The sequence below is a fragment of the Canis aureus genome, chromosome 1, assembly GCF_053574225.1.
Source record: "Canis aureus isolate CA01 chromosome 1, VMU_Caureus_v.1.0, whole genome shotgun sequence".
NCBI classification, from domain to species: Eukaryota; Metazoa; Chordata; class Mammalia; order Carnivora; family Canidae; genus Canis; species Canis aureus.
In genome coordinates, this window is record NC_135611.1 from 71406599 (window position 1) to 71431127 (window position 24529).

Below are 24529 nucleotides of genomic sequence, written 5' to 3' on the forward strand. Positions count from 1 at the left end.
CAAAAAGAAAAATTGTTTTCACTCACCAATCCATAACACACCACAGTTCTTTCATGTTGTTCTGAAGAATGGTTCCAGTGAGGCCAATGCGAACATTACATTTCAAAGCTTTCATAACTTCTGTTACTCTAGCCTTTGGATTCTTGATTTTATGAGCTTCATCCACAATGACAGCTGACCATTCCAAACTGCAAAGTGAGAAAAAAGGTGGGGAAGTGGTTGATTTGAGAAAGCTTTCCTTTCTTACTCTGTATAATTTTTAGAGAGCAGCTTTCTCTACCATGGTTTTAGAGCTTTTCCCCTTTTACTCTTTGATGATTCCATATGATTCTGTTAGTTAAACGGTCATGGGTTTGAGCAACCCATAAAAATAAAATATGTAGGGAGACAAAAGGGCACAGATTCTGTTTAATGATGGTACAATGAAAAAAGTCATTTAAACATTACTAAAATGACAAAAAAAAGGAATTTTTAAAAAGAATAAACTAGAGAAATATAAAATAAAAGCAAAACTTACAAGTTAAATCTGAATGAAAAAAAGTCTATATAAACTTATGATTTTAAAAATTATATACGTAGCTCTGTCTGCTAAAAAGGTTTAGAATCAATTGTTACCCCAGTAGCAGTGAGCACCCATAGTAGTCAGTTTCCTAAAAATAAAACAAAACAGAGCCCCATGGAGACATGATTGATTTCAGACATGCAGCAGAGGAAACAGCAAAGAGCCAAAGGACACAGAAGCCAGAGTAATTGGAAAATTTGAGCATCATTAAGAATGATGATTATAATTGAATATAAAACACTGAATAAATAAAAACCCAAAATTTTATGAAAAAAAATTTATATCCTTACCTCACACCATAAACAAAAATGAACTCAAACAGATCACAAATCTAAAAATAAGAACCTAAACTATAAAACTTATAAACCATAGGAAAAAAATCTTGTGATTCTGGGTTAGGTATAAATTTCTTAGATATGATATCAACAAAAAAATTCTTTTATAAATTGGTCTTTATTAAAGTTAAAAACTCTTCTAATCCAAAGAAATCATAAGGAAAATGAAAGACATACAGCCTAGGAGAAAATATTTGCAAATCACAATCTGGTAAAGAACTTATACACAGAATATATAAAGAATTATTACAATTCAACACAAGCTAAAAGAATCCAATTTAAATGTAAGTAAAATATTTTAATAGTCTTTTAACCAAAGAAGATATACAAAGGACGAATAAGTACATAAAGGATTCTTAACATCTTTAGTCATTAGAAAAATGCAAATTAAAACCACAAGAAACTGCCACAAATCCATTTGAGTGGCTATAATCAAACAAAGGTTGACAATATCAAGTATTGACAGGATAGAGGAACAAACACTCAAACACTGTTTTTGGGAAAGTGCAGCTACTTTTTCTTTTTTGTTCAGCTACTTTTCTAAAACAATTTGGCAGTTTTCTTAAAAAATTAAATTTCTCAAAACACCAGCAATTCCATTCCTAAGAACCTGTCCAAAAAAAAAAAATGAAAATTTACGTCCATGCAAAACTTGTACATAAATGTGCACAACAGCACTATTCATGACAGCCCCATGCTGGAAACAATCCAAATGTCTTTGCATTGGGGGAAGGATAAACAAACTGAGGTATATATATATAACAGTACTGTTCAGCAATAAAATGCAACAAACTATTGAAACATGCTACAACATGATGAACCTCAAAAATCATTGTTAAATGAAGGAAACCAAACACAAAAGACTTCACAGTGAATGATTCCATTTACATGAAATTTCCAGGAAAGGCAAATCTACAGAGAACAAAGCACACTGCATTGCTTGAAACTGGAGATGGAACCACAGACTGACTCTAAGCAAAACACTTTTTGAGGTGATGGAGATGTTCTAAATCTGAATTGTGATAATCACAACTTTATAAATTTATTAAAAGGGCAGCCCTGGTGGCGCAGCGGTTTAGCGCCGCCTGCAGCCCGGAGTGTGATCCTGGAGACCTGTGATCTAGTCCCACATGGGGCTTCCTGCATGGAGTCTGCTTCTCCCTCTGCCTGTGTCTCTGCCTCTCTCTCGCTCTCTCTGAATGAATAAATAAATAAATCTTTAAAATAAATAAATAAATAATAAATTTATTAAAAATCATTCTATACTTAGAATGGATATATTCTATGGTATGTCAAATGTACTTCATTAATCAAACCATTAATCCATAGTGACACTCAAAAAAGGGGGAGATGGGAGGAAAACTTTGCTATCATTGTAGATGACCATTACACCAACATCTTAGTCTGAAAATTCACCAAAGAATCAAGCATTTGCATTGCTTTTTTAGTTGATATCATAGTTAAAATTCCTGATTAAAGGAGAATGTCAGTTATTAAGTATAAAAGAAATTATTAATTCACGAAAATATTATTTTGCAAAACCCAATAAAACAACTGACTCAGGCAAGAATATTTTTTGTATGCTAACACCCCTAAGCAAAAGAATTGAAGGATCAGAATATTCAAATAGAGGCAAAGTATCACCTCACAAATTACTTCTAATTGTAAAGGGAGAAACATAACTTTATAATCTCAGATGACCACTTCTTTAGCCTGTAGAGCAAACTTGGTATCATTAATAGTGAAACAACCAGGCATTAATAGCTCCAGAAATAAATATGAAGCCCACAGTATCACTTATAAAGTATTCATATAAAAAATGTTTAACCTGAATATAATTAAGCTTTTAGACCAAAATCAGCTTATAGAAACACAGATGTTAAAGGAATACACAATTCCTTGAGAAAGCAAATAGACAAATCTAATATTTGAGACATCCTAAAAGATACCTGGCCTGATCCCCTCAAAGTATCATATAATTAAAAAAAAATAAAGTTGGGGAATGTCCTAGATTAGAAGAGATTAAACATTAATCAACAAATCTATCACTTGAACACTCATGGAATCCTGCTTTGCAAATACTGTATATTAACATATTTTGATAAGGAAATTTTAATTGCTGTTAATTTTCTTAGGTGTGACAATGATAATGTGTATGAGAAAAAATATACTTAGTTTTAGGAAATCTGTGCTAAGATATTTAGAGATAATATTGTCATGTTATATACAACTGATTGAAATGACTCAGTTCCACCACAGTACATAGACATAGGCACATGCACATTAACATATTTTACCAACATTTGAATACATACACACACACAACTGATGAATCTAGGTGTTAAGTATATAGATGGTCATATACTGTTACTTCAAGTTTTCTACAGGTTTGATAATTTCTTAATATAAAGTTGAAAAAGAACAAAGAGAAAGAGGAAAAAAACACAAAATTTTAGAATTTAGGAAGAAAATGAACAAGATGACTTACAAAAGCAGAGAAAGCAGTAGCCTATGCAAGTAGTGGAGAAAGCCAAGAAGCAATCTGATTCATATTATTGAGGTCATAAAAAGCTAGGAATTGGTGGTACCAGATTCCTCCATTAATCAGACTTATGTAAATATTCAAGTCTAAGAAGCAGTTGGATCTCCTAGATAGTAGTTCCTACTCCATAAAATAGTCAAGTCACCTTCTAAAGTAAGCAAAAGAAGGGAAAATCCTCATTTTCCTTAAAAAGAAATCAGTGAATTTAGTTTTAGAAAACTAAAAAATGGTCAGCCCGGGTGGCTCAGCAGTTTAGCGCCGCCTTCAGACCAGGGCCGGATCCTGGAGATTTGGGATCCAGTCCCACGTCAGGCTCCCTGCGTGGAGCCTGCTTCTCCCTCAGCCTGTGTCTCTACCTCTCTCTCTCTCCCTCTCTGTGTATCTGTCATGAATAAAAAAAAAGAAAAAAGAAAAAAAAAAAAAGAAAGAAAAATAAAAAAGAAGATAAAATTAAAAATTAAGTTACAGCATAAAAATGCTCTTTAGAAATACGGAGGTAAAATTAGGAATATAAGTAAAAGAATAGAAGGTGTTTGTGTCTGAAGAATAGGTAATAGAGGTGGCAGGCAGGAGTAAATTGCAGTTTTTCATATTTGGCTTTTTAAATAATATACATATATAATATATAACTTAAAAATAAAAATGAAGCAAAACATATAATAACAAAAGGAGATACAGCTCACTCATATAGTGTTTACTCTGGATTATCTGTGATTAATGTTTAATCCTGTTCTAACACAGGGTACTCTTCTCACAAAAATTACTTAATATTTGAGCAGAGCATAACATAAAAACTTGTTGAATCACTATGTTGTACACCTGAAACTATGTCTGTGTTTGTAACAATCACAGAAGATAATGGCTTAATAAACATTTATTCAGCAATTATTATGTGCTAGAAGTGTTATTAAGTTCTGAAATACAGAAATTATCCTATACCAACGTCCTCAGCCTAAAGGGGTAGATAGTTAAAAATTAAAATTGGTGAGTTACTTAAGTTCTCCATGCCTCAGATTACTCCTGTCTTTCTGATAGCATCTATGAAACAGGAGCAAGCTATTATTAGCTTCTAAGTGAGATAAAATCAAATCCTAAACTGACAAATATGGAAATCCACCTTACTAATAATTATATTAAATGTAAATGGATTAAATACTGCAAATAAAAAGGCAGATTATTAGAATGGATTAAAAAAAAAAAGATCTAGCTATCATTAGCCACAAAAGGCTCAGGGCATCTGGGTGGCTCAGTGGTTGAACATCTGCCTTTGGTTCATGTTGTGACCCTGGGGTCCTGGGATCAAGTCCTGCTTCAGGCACTCCAGAGGGAGCCTGCTTCTTCCTCTGCCTTTCTCTCTGTGTCTCTCATGAATAAATAAATAAAATCTTTAAAATAAAAACCTATAAAATCCTCAATGTAAATATAAAGAACTGATATATTCAAATAAAAAGATGAATATACAGTAATTATAAGACTCTATGTCTATATTGATATCAAATAAAACTTCAAGATATAAAAAGAACATTTTTAAGATAAAAGGATCAATTGATAAGAAAAAATACTAATCTTAAATGTGTGTATACTAATAACAGAGCTTCAAAATATATGAACTGAAAGGTGACAAAACTGAAAGAAATTTAAAAACACACAAATATAACTGAAGATTACATTTCTCTCTCAGAAATTATAAAACAGAAAATCAGTAACGATAGAGAACACTTAAGAACAACTCTTAACCAACTTGACCTTATTGATATTTATAGAACACTATATCTAACAACTGTAGAATAAACATATTTTTTATATATACATACCTCAGAAAAATACAAATTATACAACACAGTACCACCCCAGACACACTAAAATATCTATTTTTTTTTTAAAGATTTTATTTATTTATTCATTCATGATAGTCACACAGAGAGAGACAGAGAGGCAGAGAGGCAGAGACACAGGCAGAGGGAGAAGCAGGCTCCATGCACCGGGAGCCCGACGTGGGATTTGATCCCGGGTCTCCAGGATCGCGCCCTGGGCCAAAGGCAGGCGCCAAACCGCTGCGCCACCCAGGGATCCCCACACTAAAATATCTAAAAACAAAAAGACTGACAATGATAAATGTCGGAGAATATGTAAAGCAACTGAAGTCCCCAAAAATGCTAGTTGAAACAAATGGTACAACCCATCAAGAAAATGGTTTGGCAGTTTCTTCTACAGTTTCTTCTCCAGTTACATATCCCAACAATTCCACTCCCAGGAAATGCAAGTATGTCTACCCAAGATCAATGAAAATGTATCCTTAAAAAAACACTTACACAGCAACATTTCTTAGAGTTTTACTTAAAATAACCAAATACTAGAAAATCCAAATATAAATATCTATTCTCAAATTAATGGGTAACAAAATGTGGTATATTCATAAAATGCAATACAAGTCTGCTTTAAAAAAGAACAATCACAGATACTTCAACAACATAGATGAATCTCAAAAATATTATGAGCGAAAGATGCTAAACACAACAGTTCTAGAGATTAGAAATCCAAGACTAAGGTGTTGGCAGGTTTATTTTCTTCTGAGTCCTCTCTCCTTGGCTTATATATATGACACTTGCTGTGTCCCCATGTATCTTTTCCTCTGTGTACTCAAGTTCCTGGTATCTTTCTCTTCTAAGGATGCCAGATAGATTGGACTAGACTACCTTAATGGCTGCGCATTTTAACCTAATTGCTTCTTTAAGAATATTATCTCCAAATACAGTTACATTCTGAGGTCCTTGGGACTGGGACTTGAACATACAAATTTGGAAGGGTCACAATTTAGCTCATAATAAGCCTCTTAGTTGGTCTTTCTCCATTTAGTTTGGTTCTTCTCTGTCTGCATACATAGCCGATAGGTTACTTATAAAATGCAAATCTGACCATTTTTACCATATTAGTAATCCACCGTAAACATTTCAAGGATACTTTACTATTCGATAAATAAAGACCTCTATTCCTCCAGAGAGCTTTCAGTATCTTTTATAAAATGTTCCTTGCTTCCCACACTCTTATTGTCTCCTAGCTACTTCCCTCTTACACACATGCTATAGCCAGAAGACACAGAAAGTATCAGAACTGCTTTCATTTATTCAAAAATGAGCCGTGATGTTTGTTGGCTGAAGGCCTCTGCAAATGCGCTTTGGTCTCTCTTCCTGCATTATTCTTCTATTCTTCAACTCTTACTTATCCATCCTTCAATTCTTACTCAGATCATAGGTCATCTTCTCTGGGAAGCTCCCTGACCATTCTACTTACTCTGCAGCAGAGTTAGATTCTTTATGTGCTCCCATGCATCATCTGTTACATATCAAACACTTACATGGCTTTATAGTTATGTCTTGAGATGCCCCATTAAAATCTTAAGATGTAGGTAGGCATACGTTACCAGCTCATTTCTTTTGGGTACTTACAGTCCTGGAACACTGATCCTCGAAATGTATATATATTTTTTGCCACTCAACAAGTGCAACAGATTCCCGTAATTAAAATCATTCATGAAAACTGCTGTCTTAATCTAGAGGTGCCATATGCATGAAATTTAGAACAGTATTACCCTCCTTTAGGATGCATTGTTTGGAAATAGAATAAAGGAAAAAGAATGGACTATATAAAATCTGATGCAGGTTTGTTTTGTTTTGTTTTGTTTTGTTTTAAGAGGGGGAGGAAGGAAAAGGAGAGAATCTTAAGCGGGCTCCATGCTAAGGCACCTATAGGTTCTTCCTCCTTAGAAAACAAGTTATTATAAACTATGTATTTCAATAATTTTGAAATGAAATTAAATGCTAAAGAATATTTAGAACTTTTTAAAAATCACAACGTAAAAGGATACAGTGGATGTAAACAGAATATTAATGCAATCATTTCCATTACCTGTTAAGTTCATCTAGACATAAACGTAGCGTTTCATAAGTTGTTAGAGCAATTTCACACTTCCTCTGCTTTACACGAACCAGTTCATTGTCTTTTTTGTTACCATGTAAAATAGTGACTCTGAAATATCCCCAGGTGTCCAATTCATCCCTCCAGTTGTAGAGGACAGAAAGAGGAGCAACTATTAAGAACATCTAAAAGAAGAAGAAAAACAAAATTATATTTTTTAAGAAATGAAAAAAGTGAAATCAGAATGTCAATAGTCCTTTAATTTTTGACATTGCAATTGATAAGAATAAACACAACTTAGTGACTGGATATAAAAGACTGTCAAAAAATACTCTGTTGTTCATCTTTTTATTAGGATAAAACAGATATCTAACTTTGTCCAACAGAATAACTGTTTTTTGTTTCACCCTAAATAAGGAGCTGAGAGTAAGAGAGAAACCTTTCTCCAAAACAGAGAAAAGAGTTTAATCAGGATCTGAAATAATAACTTCAAGAGCCAAGTGGGTAATATAAATATTTAAAGCAGGCCAGGTTTTTTTCTTAAATTATATGGTTTTCTGAAGCTCTCTTTCTTTTGTATTGGGCCCTAGTCCAATTACCCTCCTTCTCTCAGATACTGTCAGTTGAAGACCTGGAAAAATCATTTAAAAACTGAAGCAATTAGAAGAGAACCTCTCTCTCTTTTATCATTAGATCAATAATCTACTTATATTTATTTTCATAAATTCCTCCCTCCCACGTTACCATGGATGAACTATAATCATGTTCTTATCTAAAGGCAAACCCTAATCTTACACAGTAGTTACCATCACTTCTTGTCAATGCTAGAAAAATTGCAACAAATCTCCCCTATGTGACTAACTTTCACTTTTTAATGGACTAGATCCATCCATGAGCTAGTAAGTTCTAATATTTTCCAGTGTTAAAAAATAAAACAATACCCCAAATCCCCTTCCTTAACCCCTACATCTCTCTTTAACTATCCCTCATTACTTTACTGCCTTTCTAGCAATGATACTCGGGAGTTATCAATACTTATCATTTTTACTTACTTTCCTCTTCTCTCTTGAATTCATATAAATGGGACTTCTGTCCTAACCCCTCCAACCAAAGCAGTCTTTATTAAGATTAATAATATATCTGTTTAGTCTTTACATAAATGTGAGACTCCCACTGATCTTCCCTGTACTAACCCCAAATCCTGTTATTACCCATTTTAATTTTTTAATGTTTTTATTTCTCACTGTTATCACTACTTCTAAGCTACTATACTTAATAACATTACAAGTTTCTTTCCAAAAGTTTTATTTTTGCCCTATTTAATAAAGAGGAACCAATTAAACATACTGAAAAATTTCAGTTTAGCAAAAAAATAACACAATACTAGTCTAAATCCTGCTCTCTCTTCTGTGAAATATTTCAGGTAGGCCATTTGTCAGCTATAAAAAGTCAAATTTGACTGTTTTGTAAAGAGAAAGAAGAAAAAAAAAAAAAGATTAGCCTATTTGGTGTGAGAGTTCTTTTTCCCACCGCATCATCAAATACACATACTCTCTTGTCATACGTGATTCATCTTAAAAACTTTTGCCTTTTGACTTGGAGTTTATCCTATGAATTCCATTATTCTCCTACCTTCAGATACAAAATTTTGGATCCAAGTACTTAGTCCAAGTATAGTCTTATGCCCTCCCCCATTTTTGTTTTTTTGTTTTTTTTTGTTTGTTTGTTTTTTTCCTCCCCCATTTTTGTATATTACAAGATGAAAATGATAGGTCCAAACTCTATTGCCCACTTTGAGCAGTTTTCCACTTCAGGTATCATTCATCAAAGTTGGCAATGAATCTAAAGATTCCTAAAACCAGTCCAAAGATTCAAAAAGTTTTAAAATTAAGACATTTCTTATTGGCCTTTGACATTGCAAAAGGTAAGTAAAATGGTTCAGTAACATTTTAATACTAAAAGAGGTCAGAGAACTAAGTTATGCCATTTGCAAAGTCCAGAGAAGGTACAGAAGAATGTGAAGTATTTACTACCATGCTGTGATTAATATTTCATTTAATAAGCCTTACTTAAGCAAAAGATGCCAAAACAATAAAATGGAAAGCAGTGTCCAGTTGCTATTTCACTGCACACACGTTAGAATAACGTTTGTTATTCTGAAGCCAAGAAGCAATTTTATAAAACTAGATCTAAAATATAATACAAACAATAAAAATATGCTCATTTAAATATTACTAAAATCAACAGAGGCCACATTTAATCATTCAACTAGAGAAGACCGAATTGCTTTTCTCTCTTTCAACAAATCTAGCTCAGTTACTGAAATGCATGCTTTTAAAGTTTGAGTCTTCATGCTCTATGGCCTTAGAAAAATGTGATGTGCACTGTGACAAAATACTCAAAGATGTTTTCATGTGCAATGATTTTTGTGGTAGAAGTAGTTCTAGTATTAACAATAATTACCATACCATTATTGAGCACTTGCTGTGTGTCAAGGGCTGTGCAAAGTAGTTGACAAATATTAGCTCTTTACCTACACTTTACATAAAAATGCTATCAAGTAGAAGTATTTAGTATTTCCTTTCTAAAGGATGAGATGAGATGAAAAAACTAAGGTGTAGAGATGTTAACACCCAAGGTCATACTGCTACTAGGTGGCAAAAGAAGTATTTGAATCCATGTCTGCCTAATTCCAAAGCTTATAATCACCATATTGCGTTAGTACTGTAATTCAGAAAGTCCATGACTATGAGACATATAGTTTTCTTATTTACCACTGTAACTCTAAAACTTTGTATAGCATTTAGAAAACAAAGATGCTCAAGTGATAAATTAAATAATAAATGCAACCATGCATGACAGTGCCATGGTAGGAAGAGTGATGTATATTCAGAGAACAACAGACATATAGAACCAAAACAAAGGTCTCACACAGGAGGATGTGAGATACTGAAGTGAAAAATAATATGTACCTTTATAGAAAGAGAAATTACAAACCATAAAATTGAATTTTTGCTATTTAACTCAAAGTTCTAAAAAATATTCCCTGTAACTACCTCTATAACACTAATTCTTTCAAAAATGCCAAACCTAATTAATTTAAACACTATTATGTATAATTGAGGACTTTTCCTTTGAAATACTGTGGCTAATATAGGAATTTAAGTTTAGAATCCATTCAAGTCATGAGCCTCTCCAAATCTTTTTTTTGGAAAGCAGCGTAAGAAGTATGCCAAAACTAGACTTTCTTCAAAAATATGAAAATATTGGACAACAAACTAATAAATATCAAATCTTGCAATTAAACAAGAGAAGTAAATAAAGGATGAGAATGAAAATAACAAGTATAAATATTTATAGAAAATATAAGTAAAACAATAAAATGAACAGTAAATCAATTAATGTTTTTAAAGTTTTATTTATTTGAGAGAGTGTGCCTGCATGTGCAAATGGGGGGAGGGGCAGAAGAGAGAATCCCAAGCAGACTCCCCCACTGAGTGCAGAGCCCAACTTGGGGCTCCATCTCATGACCATGAGAGATGAGGTCATGACCTATTGAAATCATGAGTCAGACATTCAACTGACTGAGCCACTCAAACAGTAAATCAATTATTAAGAACAGTAAAAAAATTAAGAAAGTGCAATTTATCAAATACGTGTTGCACCTTAAGTGGTACATTAGATCAAATGAACTTAAATAGATATATACAGAATATTTGATTCCAAAGCAGCAGAATATGCATTCTTTTCAAGAGCATATTGTAACTGTAACTAACACTTTCTGGTATAGATCATACGTCAGGACACAAAACAAATCTTAATAAACTTTAAAAGACTGAAATCATATCAAACGTCTTTCAACCACAAAGGTATGAAACTAGAAAAGAAATTACATAAAGAAAACTCGAAAATTCACAAATATGTAGAGATTAAACAACATGCTAGTCATGATAAAATCCCTCAACAAGGTAGGTTTAAGAAGACAGATAAAAAAGGCCATATATGAAAAACCCACAGCTAACATCATCCTCAATGGGGATAAACTGAGAGCTTTTCTTTTGTGATCAGGAAAAGAAAGGGATATCCACTCTTCAACTGTTAAAGAACAGTTGTTTAACATAGAACTGGAAATCCTATCTACAGCAAACAGGCAACAAAAATAAATAGGCATCCAAATTGGCAAGGAAGAACTAAAATTTTCACTATTTGCAGATGGCATGATACTATATAAAAAACCTAAAAGACCACCAAAAAAAAAAAAAAAGATAAACTAATTCAGTAAAGTCACATGATACAAGATCAACATATGGAAATCTACTGCACTTCTATATACTAATAATGAAGCAGCAGAAAGAGAAATTAAGGAATCAATCCCATTTATAATTGCACCAAAAACAATAAGATACCTAGGAATAAACCTAACCAAAGGGATTAGGACCTGTACTCTGAAAACTATAAACACTGGCAAAAGAAATGGAAAAACATTCCATGCTTAAGGATCAGAATAAATATTGTTAAAATGTATATGCTATCCAAAGCAATCTACACATTTAACACAATCCCTATCAAAATATCAATAGAATGTTTGACAGAGCTAAAACAAAATCCTAAAATTTGTATGGAACCACAAAAGACCCTGAATAGTCAAAGCAACCTTGAAAAAGAAGAGCAAAACTGGAGGCATCACAATTTCAGACTTCAAGCTATATTACAGAGCTGTGGTGACCAAAGCAGTATGGTACTAGCAAAAACAGACACACAATCAATAGTACAAAATAGAAAACCCAGAAACAAACCCACAACTACATGGTCAACTAATCTTCAACAAAGCAGGAAAGAATATCCAATGGAAAAAGTCTCTTCAATAAGCAGTGTTTGGAAAACTGGACAGCAACATGCAAAAGAATCAAACTGTACCACTTTCTTACACAATACAGAAAAAAATTCAAAATGTATTAAAGACTTAAATGTGAGACTTGAAACCATAATAATCCTAGAGGAAAACATAATAATCCTAGAAAATGGAAGTAAAACATACCAAAGTATTCTCTTTGATATTGGCTTTAGCAACTTTTTTCCAGACATATCTCCAGAGGCTAAAGAGACAAAAGCAAATAAACTACTGGGACTTCATCAAAATAAAAATCTTCTGCACAGTGAAGGAAACAATCAACAAAACTAAAAGGCAACCTATGGGAATGGAAGAAGATTTTTGGAAATGACATATCCAATAAAGGCTTAATATCCAAAATATATAAAGAATTTATACAACACCTAAAAAACAAATAATCCAATTAAAAACTGGGCAGAGGACATGAATAGATATTTTTCCAAAGAAGACATATAGGTGGTCAACAGGCACATGAAAAGATGCTCAACCTCACTCATCATCAGGGAAATACAACTCAAAACTACAATATCACCTCACACCTGTCATAATGGCTAAAATCAACAACACAGGAAACAAGAGATGTTGGCAAGGATGTGGAGAAAGGGGAACCCTCATGCACTGTTGGTGGGAATATAAACTGGTGAAGCCACTCTGGAAAACAGTGTGGAGGTCCCTCAAAAAGTTAAAAATGCAACTAACTTGACTACAATCCAGCAATTGCATTACGAGGTATTTTTCCAAAGAATACAAAAATACTAATTCAATGGGATAGAGCATTATCTACAGCACATTATCTACAATAGCCAAATTATGGAAACAGACTAGTGTCTACTGACTGATGAATGATAAAGATGTGCGATACACACACACACACATCACATATATATGTGTATGTTACAAAAAGACAAACACCATATGATTTCATGCAAATACAGAACTTAAGAAACAAAACAAGAAAAGGGGATAAAAAAAAAGAGAGGGAGGTAAACCAATAAATATACTCTTTTAATTATAGAGAACAAATTGATGATTATCAAGGGGTGATGAGGGGAGGACAGGTTAAATAGGTGAAGGAGATTAAGGAGTGCACTTGCTGTGATTAGCACTGGGTACTGTATGGAAGTGTTGAATCATTACACTGTACACCCAAAAACAATATTACACTATATGTTAAATAAGTAGAACTTAAATAAAAATTTTTTAAAATAAACAACATGCTACTGAACAACTAAAGGGTCAAAGAAGAAATAAAATACCTTGAGACAAACGAAAATGGAAATAAAACATGCCAAATTCATAGGATGCAGAGAAACAGTTCTGAGAGAATTTCACAGCAATCTATGCCCACCCCCAATAAATAAGAAAAATCTCAAACATACAACCTAGTTTTATACCTTAAAGAACTAGAAAGAAAAAGTTAGTAGAAGAAAGAAATAACAAAGATCTGAATGGAAAAAATTAGAGACTAAAAAGACATAAGAAAAACCAGTAAAACTAGGAGCTGCTTCTTTGAAAAGGTAAAACTGAGAAAACTTTAGCTAGATTCACCAAAAAAAAAAAAAAAAAGAAAAAAAATAGAGGGTTCAAATAAATAAAATCAGAAATGAAAGAGATGGTACAACCGATGCCACATATATACAAAGAATCATTAAGTGAGTACCATAAACAATTATGTGCTAACAAATTGGAAAACCTAAAAGAAATGGATATTTTCTAAAAACTACAACCCTCCATGACTGAATCATAAAGAAAAGAGAGAATCTGTATAAACCAATTACTAGTAAGATGAATTACTATTGATTTTTGAATCAATAATCAAACTCATCCAACAAACAAAAGTCGAGCACCAGCTGGTTCAGTGGTGAATTCTACTAAACATTCAAAGAAGAGCCAATGCAAACCCTCTTCAAACCTTTCTAAAAAATCAGGGAGAATCCTTCATTTTACAAGGCTATTGTTACCTTGATACAGAAACCAGACAGGACACCACAACAAAGGAAAATTAAAAACCAATATCCATGATGAACACAGGTCCAAAAATCCTCAAGAAAATATCAGCAAAGTGAATTCAGAAATACATCAAAAGGATCATATGCCATGATCAAGTGGGTTTTATTCCAGCGATGAAAGGATGGGTTGTTCAAATCTACAAATCAATCACACAGACACCACATTAACAAAATGAGGAATAAAGATCACATGATCATCACATGGATGCTAAAGAAGCATTTGACAAAATTCAACATCCATTTATAATAAAAACTCAACAAAGCACGTATAGAGGGAAAGTACTTTAACATAATAAAGGCCATATGACAAGCCACAACAATATTATACTCAACGGTGAAAGATAAAAACTTTTCCTCTAAGATTAAGAACAAGACAAAATTACTCCCTCTCACCACTTTTATTCAACATAGTACTGGAAGTCCTAGCCAGACCAATTAGGAAGGAAGGAAGGAAGGAAGGAAGGAAGGAAGGAAGGAAGGAAGGAAGGAAGGAAAAAAGGAAGAAAGAAAAAGGAAGGAAGGGAGGGAAGAAGGGAGTAAAAGAAGGAAAGAAAAAATAGAAAGAAATCCAAATTGGAGGTATGCCTCGGTGGCTCAGTCAGTTAAGCAGCTGCTTCTGGCTCAGGTCATGATCCCAGGGTCCTGGGATTGAGCCCCACGTTGGGCTCCCTGCTCTACAGGGAGCCTGCTTCTCTGTATCTGCCTGCTGCTCCCCCTGCTTCTGCTCTCTTTCTCTGTCAAATAAATAAATACAATCTTTTAAAAAAGAAAAAAGAAAAAGAAATCCAAATTGGAAAGCAAGAGGAAAACTGTCAATGTTTGCATACAACATGATATTGTATATAGAGATCACTAAAGACTCCACCAAAAAAAAATTGTTAGGATAAACAGTTTGGTATAGTTGCAGGAAACGAAATCAATATGAAAAATCTGTTGCTTTTCTATACACTAACAACAAACTATCAGTAACAGGAATGAAAAAAAATCTCATTTACAATTACATCAAAATGAGTAGAATACCTAGGGATAAATTCAATCAAGGAGGTAAAAGACCTAGACACTAAGAACTACAAGTCACTGATAAAATAAACTATAGAAGGGGTGCCTGGGTGGTTCGGTCAGTTGAGTGGCTGACTCCTGATTTCGGCTTTATGCACTATCAGTAGGAATTTTAGTGCATTCACTATTAAAAACAAAAAATTAAAAATAAAACTATGATCCTATACTTTCACTTCTGCATATTTATCTGAAGAAAACAAAAACACTAATCTGAAAAGATATATGTACTCTCATATTCACTGCAGTATTATTTACAATAGACAAGATATGGAAACAACCTAAGTATCCACTGATGGATGATAAAGAAGATACATATATCACACCAACCCACCTACCCACATACATAGAATACTATTCAGCCATAAAAAAGAATGAAATCTTGCCATTTGTGGTAACATGGATGGACCTTAAGGGCATTATGTTAACTGAAACAAGTCAGATCAAGAAAGAGAAATATCATTTGATTTCACTTATATGTAGAATATACAAAATAAACCAAAACAATCAAGTTCATAGCTACAAAGAACATAGCCAGGCAGACCAGTGGTATGTGACATAGGTGAAAGAGGTCAAAAAAGTACAAGCATCGGGGAACCCTGGGTGGCCTAGCAGTTTAGCGCCTGCCTTCGGCCCAGGGCATGATCCTGGAGTCCTGGGATCGAGTCCCACATTGAGCTCCCTGCATGGAGCCTGCTTCTCCCTCTGCCTGTGTCTCTGCCTCTCTCTCTGTGTGTCTCTCATAAATAAATAAATAAAATCTAAAAAAAAAAAAAAAAAAAAAAAAAGCACAAGCATCCAGTTATAAAATAAATAATTCATGAAGATACATTGCATGCCATGGTGACTACAGTGGGTACTATATTGCATATTTTAAAGTTGCTAATACAGTAGATCTTAAAAGTCTTCATTACAAGAAAAAAAAGAAAAATTTTTTTCTATGTATGGTGATAGACTTATTTACTGTGGTGATCATTTTATAATGTGCACAAATATCAAATCATTATTTGCACACCTGAAACTAATAAAATATGTCATTAATAGTTTTTAAAGAGCCTGGACAAGCATGTGGCTTTAAGATATATAAAAACATTACCATTTGCATAGCAACCAAAAAAGAAAGAATACCTAGTTAAACTTAATAAACAAGAAACTAGGTCATATAAAGAAAGCTAGAAACTCTGAAGGGTATACAATAAGATTTAAGCAAATGATACAACTATTTTTGTATATGCAGTATTTACAGTATGTAGATGTTTATTCTCCATAGAGAATACCAACTAAAATATCAATATGTTTTTACGAGAAAACTAAGAAAATTTGAAGACAAACTAGTCTTACCAAACATTAAAACATATTATAAAGCCAAAAAAATTTGAACTGGTTAGCACTAAAAGAGAAATGAATAAACCAACAGGACAGAAATAATACATCCAGAAATATACCCAGACATATACAAATGAGTTTCATTTTACTCAAAAGTGACCCTTCAAATCATTGTGGAAAAATTGGGTATTCAATAAATGACAATTAAAATAATTGGCTAACCATTTGAAAAAAAAAATAAAGCTGTACTACTAGATCACTCCTCATAGCAGAATAAATTCAGGCTAACACAGAGATATAAAGTTATAAAATAAAGACATATACAGTATAAAAGAATCATGGGTGAACTACAATCTTAGGTACAAAAAACTTTTCTAGGCAGGCATAAAACCCAGAAGCTATTAACATAGACATATTTAACTACCCAAATTTAAAAATATATATATATAATAAATAAGTCAAACACTGACTTTGTAAAAGTAGGAAAGAAATATTTACAGAATATAAAATGGACAAAAGATTAGTATATAGAACATATGATTAAGGACTATTAAGAAATATGATTAAAACTGGAACTTGATGTTTTAAAAAGCTATTAAAAGTCTTTTAAGATTCTAAAAAGATACTCAACTTCATAATTAAAGCAACAGAAATCAAAGCAAGATCTAATTTTTCTACATCTCTGATATAATTTATGTTTGTTAACTCCTAGGATAAATGAAAAGGTGGGAAACAGAATTTTACACTCTTGGTGAGAATACAAATTGGCACAAGCACTTGAAAGGCAATTTGACTGTAGCTGTTAATTGTAATATACCCATAATTTCAGTACCACAGACAGTGTGATTCCAATATCAAGAATTTATCCTATAGTTAGGATGGCAAAAGTTGCAAGATATATGCAAGAAGATTTTCACAGCAGCATTATTTGCAAGATAATCCTTTTGGTATACATCAGAAACTAAAATAGGGGACGCCTGGGTGGCTCAGCAGTTGAGTATCTGCCTTTGGCTCAGGGCGTGATTCTGGATTCCTGGGATTGAGTCCTGCATCAGGCTCCTTGCATGGAGCCTGCTTCTCCTCCCTTTTTGTGTCTCTCATGAATAAATAAATAAAATCTTGAAGAAAAAAAAAAAAGAAACTAAAATAGTGTATATAGTAAATAAAATACTCGAAACATATTTTTGTTCAATCACCACTGAAACCACTTCTCATACCGTTATAACTAGAAAAATTCTCCTCTACATTAATACTGATTATGAATTTTCATAGACTATCTAAAGATTTATCATATGAGACAGCAATATTTAAAATTAATTTACTCTGATTTTCTTAAAGATTGAATTCCAATCCTAATAGCCTAAATCTAAAGACTCATTCCAAGAATTAATATTGAAATGCATACTTTATGTCTTTTCCTTTAGGAATTTATTCTTGGCAGGAAACATCTATTTCATGAATTCTTAGATGATTTATTCACACTTAAAAAGTTTCAAAATGTATATGAGATGTATCATATCACACACACATACCTAAAATCCACCACTCCTTAATTTGTAACATTTGACTCATTAAAAGGATTTTTTTCAAGAAGATCCAACATTAATTTTTCAGGATTCCATTGCTTTTCTCGCATTAGCATAATAAATATAAAGGAATTTATTTCTTTCCTAGCTATTTCATAGACTATCTTTTAAAAATGCACAAAATTTTAACTGGTCCAATACAAATTTATCTTTTAAGAATTTTATAACACAAAAAAAAGCTACTTGTCTGAATTTCCTTCAGGGGAATAATTTAGGATGTCACTTGTAATCTCATTAAAAGCTTTATGAAATTCCAGTTCAAATGATAAATTAAACAAATGTATTTATTGATGCCAACTGAAACAAAAGAACAAATACAAAAATAAATCCACAATAGTGTAAAATGCTTGGAAGTGGTACTGCCAGATAACAAGAAATGTGTAAACGTAGAAGAAAACTGACATACTTGAATAACAAGAATCTATCCTCTATGTAAGAGAAAATTTCCCCAAAAAACACAGTGAATTTTTCTAGAAATAGACAAACACTGTAACAAGAGACAAAGAAGGTCCTCAGATCATAAAAAGGGGTCAATTTATTAACAGAATATAACAACTGTAAATATTATACCCATATCAAAACATTTAACTATATAAAGTAAATATTAACAGATATGAAGAGAGAAAATGACAGCAATATAATAATAATAGGGGACTTCAACACCCTACTTTCAACAATGGATAGATCATCCGACAGGAAATAAAGAAAACACCAGACTTAAACGACACAGGAGCAGATGGACCTAAGAGACAGACACACAACATTTCATCTAATAGCTGCAGAATGTATATTCTTCTCAAGCACATATGGAACTTTTCCTAGGACAGGTAGTATGTTAGGCCACAAAACAAGTCTTAATAAATGTGTGCTTTAAATCATATCAAACATGTTTTCTGACAATGGTATGAAACTAGTAATTCATAACAAGAGGAAAACTGAAAAATCCACATCTATGTGGATATTAAACAAGAAGTTCCTGACAACCAAAGGGGTCAAAGAATCAAAAGAAAAATCAAAAAATATCTTGAGACAAATAAAAATTGAAACACAACATACCAAAACTTATGGGATGCAGCAGGAGTTCTAAAAAGAAAAATTTAGTGATAAAAACCAACACTGAGGAAAAAAATTGCAAATAAACCTAACTTACACACTTCAAGAAACTATGAAAAGAAGAACGGGGTATGCCTGGGTGCACAGTCAGTTGAGCATCCAATTTTTGGTTTTGATCAGGTTGTGATCTCAGGTTCATCAGATCCAGCCCTTCTCAGGCTTCGCACTCAGTGTGGAGTCTGCTTGGAACTCTCTCTCCTCCCTCTGCCCCTCCTACCCCCGTTTGTGCACACTCCCTCTCTCTAAAATAAATAAATCTTTAAAAAAAGAAGAGGAAATTAAGCCCAAAGTTAGTAGAAGAAGGCAATCACCAAGATCAGAACAGAAGTGAATTAAATCTTCAGAAAAGATCACTGAAATTAAGAGCTGGTTCTCTGAGCAGATAAACAAAATTGGCAAAACTTTAGCTAGAATAAGAAAAAAAGAACACTCAAATAAAATTAGTGAAACAGGAGACATTACAACTGACAACAGAGAAATACAAAGGATCATATGAAATTATACAATTATATATGAAGAAATTAGATAACCTAGAAGAAATGGAAAAAATCCCAGAAAAATATAACCCAACAAGACTGAATCACGAAGAAAGAAGATCTGAACAAACTACTAGTAAAGACACTGAATCAGTAACCAAAAACTTACCAGCACAGCAAACTCCAGGGCCAGACAGCATTACTAGTGAATTCTACCAAACATCTGAAGAAGTAATGTCAATCCTTCTCAACAATCCCAAACTCATTTTTCAAGGCCAATGTTATTCGGATATCAAAGACAAGAGTATCACAAGAAAAGAAAATTACAGGCAAATATCCCTAATAAATATAGATACAAAAATCTTCAACAAAATATTAAACTCAACAGTACATTAAAAGGACCATAAAAAAAATAAAAAAAAAATAAAAGGACCATACATCATGATCAAAGTGGGACTTATTTCTGAGATGCACTGATAGTTCAACAAATGCAAATCAATAAATGTGATACATTGCATTAACAAAACAAAGGATAAGAATCATATCTTGATAGATGCAAAAAAAGCATTTGACAAAATTCAACATTCTTTTATGATAAAAACTCTCAGTAAATTGGACATAGAGAATCTATACTTCAATATAATAAAGACTATATATGACAAACCCACAGTTAACATCACACTCACTAGACAAAAGCTGAGTACTTTTCCTCTAAGATCAGTAACAAGACAAAGATGCCTATTCTTACCCACTTTATTCAACATAGTGCTCGAAGTCCTAGTCGAAGCAATTAGGTAAGAAAAAGAAATAAAAGACACTCAAATTGGAAAGGAGGAAGTAAAACTGTCTGTTTGCAGATGGCATGACATTACATGTAGAAAATCCTAAAGATGCCATAAAAACAAAAACCTCTTAGAACTCAGTAAAAATAAATTCAGTAAATATGCAGAACACAAAATCAATATATAAAAATCAATTGTTTCTACACATTAGCAAGAATTATCAGAAAAGGAAATTAAGAAAACAATGAAAAGTAATGGCAGAGTAATTAATTAAAGGAGAAACAATTATGCCAATCATCTACTTCAGAGAAGCAGCACTCCACTTCCCCTATATAAAGTACTGTGTATATTTTTCCAAAGCAGGAGAACTTCTTCAAAATTCATAATGAGTGTTGCAGCTGAGGAAATTTCTAAATTTCAAGGTTGAAGAAAAAGTCCTATACACTTTGAAACAAAAAGAAAGTTTGCTTTCCAAGGAGAAAACTAGTTCAGTACTGGAACCTCATCTACAATACGGAGTGACAGAAGAAAATAAAATTATTTTGGTTATGTTTAAGAGAAAATTTTTAACTTAGAATTCTACACACATAAACTATCAGTCCAACATGACAGCAATATAAAAGTATATAAAACTCTTGAAACAACTGAAGTTGTTAAACAAGCAAAAAGTGGTACAAACACAAGAAGAAATGAGAAAGCTGAAAGACAAAGCAGGAAAATTTAATATATTTCTCTCAAGATCTAATTGCTCAAACAGACCAAACCCAAAACAAAACGGTATTAAGAGTTTTAACAATACAAATAACAACCTTGATTAAACAGATATATGTAGAACTATGTGCCATAATAAAATAGAATGCACAAAATATTGCATGAATTTTAAAATAACTACAACTATGGACATCACAGCATTAAAAACACCTGAAATTGGATTTAGCCCCCCCCACACACACACACAAATATTAAACCTGTATTATCTGAACACAAAAGTAGAAATCAACAAAAAAGGCTAAATACTCCCATCATTCTCCATCCCTCAATAATATATATTCACTTGGAAATTTTAAACTTCACCTTAAATAGCTCTTGAGTGAAAGAGAAAAACTATAGAGTCACAAATAATTTAGGAAATAATGAAAAGACCACCTAACGAAAATTATGGAATGCAGCCAAAGTAGTACTCCAAAAAACATATACAACTCTAGTGAAATTTATTAGAATATAAGAAAGATTAAAAATAATTAAGAATTGAACTGAAGGAGATAGAAAAATAGTGTGTATCACAGCAATGAATTACACATATATATGCATGTGTACCTACATAAATATATAAATGTAAATAATATATACTATAAATATCTTTAAATATTTAAAGTATTACTTTTCCATTCTGTTTTCTCTGCTGTTGGTTATCATAACTGACATAAGATATTCATAAATTCTGCACTGATATTTAGAATCAAATACAATTGAAAAATGGACTACAAATAGTACTTGAACTCTGAAAGATTTAAAGACACATTAAGAATGTGCTTTAAAGGAGAGATCACTACCAACACCAAGGAAATACAAACGATTTTAAAAACCTATTATGTGCAGCTATACGCCAATAAATTAGGCAATCTAGAAGAAATGGACCCATTTCTGGAAGACCATAAACTACCGAAACTGGAACTGGAAGAAATAGAAAACCTGAACAGGCCAATAACCAGGGAGGAAATTGAAGCAGTCATCAAAAACCTCCCAAGACACAAAAGTCCAGGGCCAGATGGCTTCCCTGGGGAATTCTATCAAAAGTTTAAAGAAGAAACCATACCTATTCTACTAAAGCTGTTTGGAAAGATAGAAAGAGATGGAGTACTTCCAAATTCGTTCTATGAGGCCAGCATCACCTTAATTCCAAAACCAGACAAAACCCCCCAAAAAGGAGAATTACAGACCAATATCCCTGATGAACATGGATGCAAAAATTCTCAACAAGATACTAACTAGCCAATAGGATCCAGCAGTACATTAAGAAGATTATTCACCATAACCAAGTAGGATTTATTCCCGGGATGCAAGGCTGGTTCAACGCTCATAAAACAATCAATGTGATTCATCATATCAGCAAGAAAAAAAACAAGAACCATATGATCCTCTCAATAGATGCAGAGAAAGCATTTGACAAAATACAGGATCCATTCCTGATCAAAACTCTTCAGAGTGTAGGGATAGAAGGAACGTTCCTCAACAGGTTAAAAGCCATCTACGAAAAGCCCACAGCAAATATCATTCTCAATGGGGAAGCACTGGGAGCCTTTCCCCTAAGATCAGGAACAAGACAGGGATGTCCACTCTCACCACTGCTATTCAACATAGTACTAGAAGTCCTAGCCTCAGCAATCAGACAACAAAAAGACATAAAAGGCATTCAAATTGGCAAAGAAGTCAAACTCTCCCTCTTCACTGATGACATGATACTCTACATAGAAAACCCAAAAGACTCCACCCCAAGATTGCTAGAACTCATACAGCAATTTGGCAGTGTGGCAGGATACAAAATTAATGCCCAGAAGTCAGTGGCATTTCTATACACTAACAATGAGACTGAAGAAAGAGAAATTAAGGAGTCAATCCCATTTACAATTGCACCCAAAAGCATAAGATACCTAGGAATAAACCGAACCAAATAGGTAAAGGATCTTTACCCTAAAAACTACAGAACACTTCTTAAAGAAATTGAGGAAGACACAAAGAGATGGAAAAATATTCCATGCTCATGGATTGGCAGAATTAATATTGTGAAAATGTCAATGTTACCCAGGGCAATTTACACGTTTCATGCAATCCCTATCAAAATACCATGGACTTTCTTCAGAGAGTTAAAAGAAATTATTTTAAGATTTGTGTGGAATCAGAAAAGACCCCAAATAGCCAGGGGAATTTTAAAAAAGAAAACCAGAGCTGGGGGCATCACAATGCCAGATTTCAGGTTGTACTACAAAGCTGTGGTCATCAAGACAGTGTGCTACTGGCACAAAAACAGACACATAGATCAATGGAACAGAATAGAGAATCCAGAAGTGGACCCTCAACTTTATGGTCAACTAATATTTGACAAAGGAGGAAAGACTATCCACTGGAAGAAAGTCTCTTCAATAAATGGTGCTGGGAAAATTGGACTTCCACATGCAGAAGAATGAAACTAGACCACTCTTGCACCATACACAAAGATAAACTCAAAATGGATGAAAGATCTAAATGTGAGACAAGATTCCATCAAAATCCTAGAGGAGAACATAGGCAACACCGTTTTTGAACTCGGCCACAGTAACTTCTTCCAAGATACATCCATGAAGGCAAAAGAAACAAAAGCAAAAATGAACTATTGGGACTTCATCAAGATAAGAAGCTTTTGCACAGCAAAGGATACAGTCAACAAAACTAAAAGACAACCTACAGAATGGGAGAAGATATTTGCAAATGATGTATCAGATAAAGGGCTAGTTTCCAAGATCTGTAAAGAACTTATTAAACTCAACACCAAAGAAACAAACAATCCAATCATGAAATGGGCAAAAGACATGAACAGAAATCTCACAGAGGAAGACACAGACATGGCCAACAAGCACATGAGAAAATTTTCCACATCACTTGCCATCAGGGAAATCCACATCAAAACCACCATGAGATACCACCTCACACCAGCGAGAATGGGGAAAATTAACCAGGCAGGAAACCACAAATGTTGGAGAGGATGTGGAGAAAGAGGAACCCTCTTGCACTGTTGGTGGGAATGTGAACTGGTGCAGCCACTCTGGAAAACTGTGTGGAGGTTCCTCAAAGAGTTAAAAATAGATCTGCCCTACGACCTAGTAATTGCACTGCTGGGGATTTACACCAAAGATACATATGCAATGAAACGCCGGGACACCTGCACCCCAATGTTTATAA

The 24529-nt window shown here is 33.2% G+C and overlaps 1 protein-coding gene across 5 annotated transcripts in view; it reads right to left on the bottom strand.

Moving 5' to 3' along the window:
- Positions 1 to 24529, bottom strand: part of ERCC6L2 (ERCC excision repair 6 like 2) — a 154650-nt gene that overhangs the window by 73037 nt on the left and 57084 nt on the right. For all 5 annotated transcript variants that reach the window (XM_077903784.1, XM_077903777.1, XM_077903793.1 and 2 more), the window contains 2 exons: positions 7346 to 7539; positions 27 to 188 (listed from right to left, as the gene is read on the bottom strand). In XM_077903784.1, coding sequence (XP_077759910.1) covers positions 27 to 188; positions 7346 to 7539 — 356 coding nt within the window. The remainder of the gene's footprint in view (positions 1 to 26; positions 189 to 7345; positions 7540 to 24529) is intronic.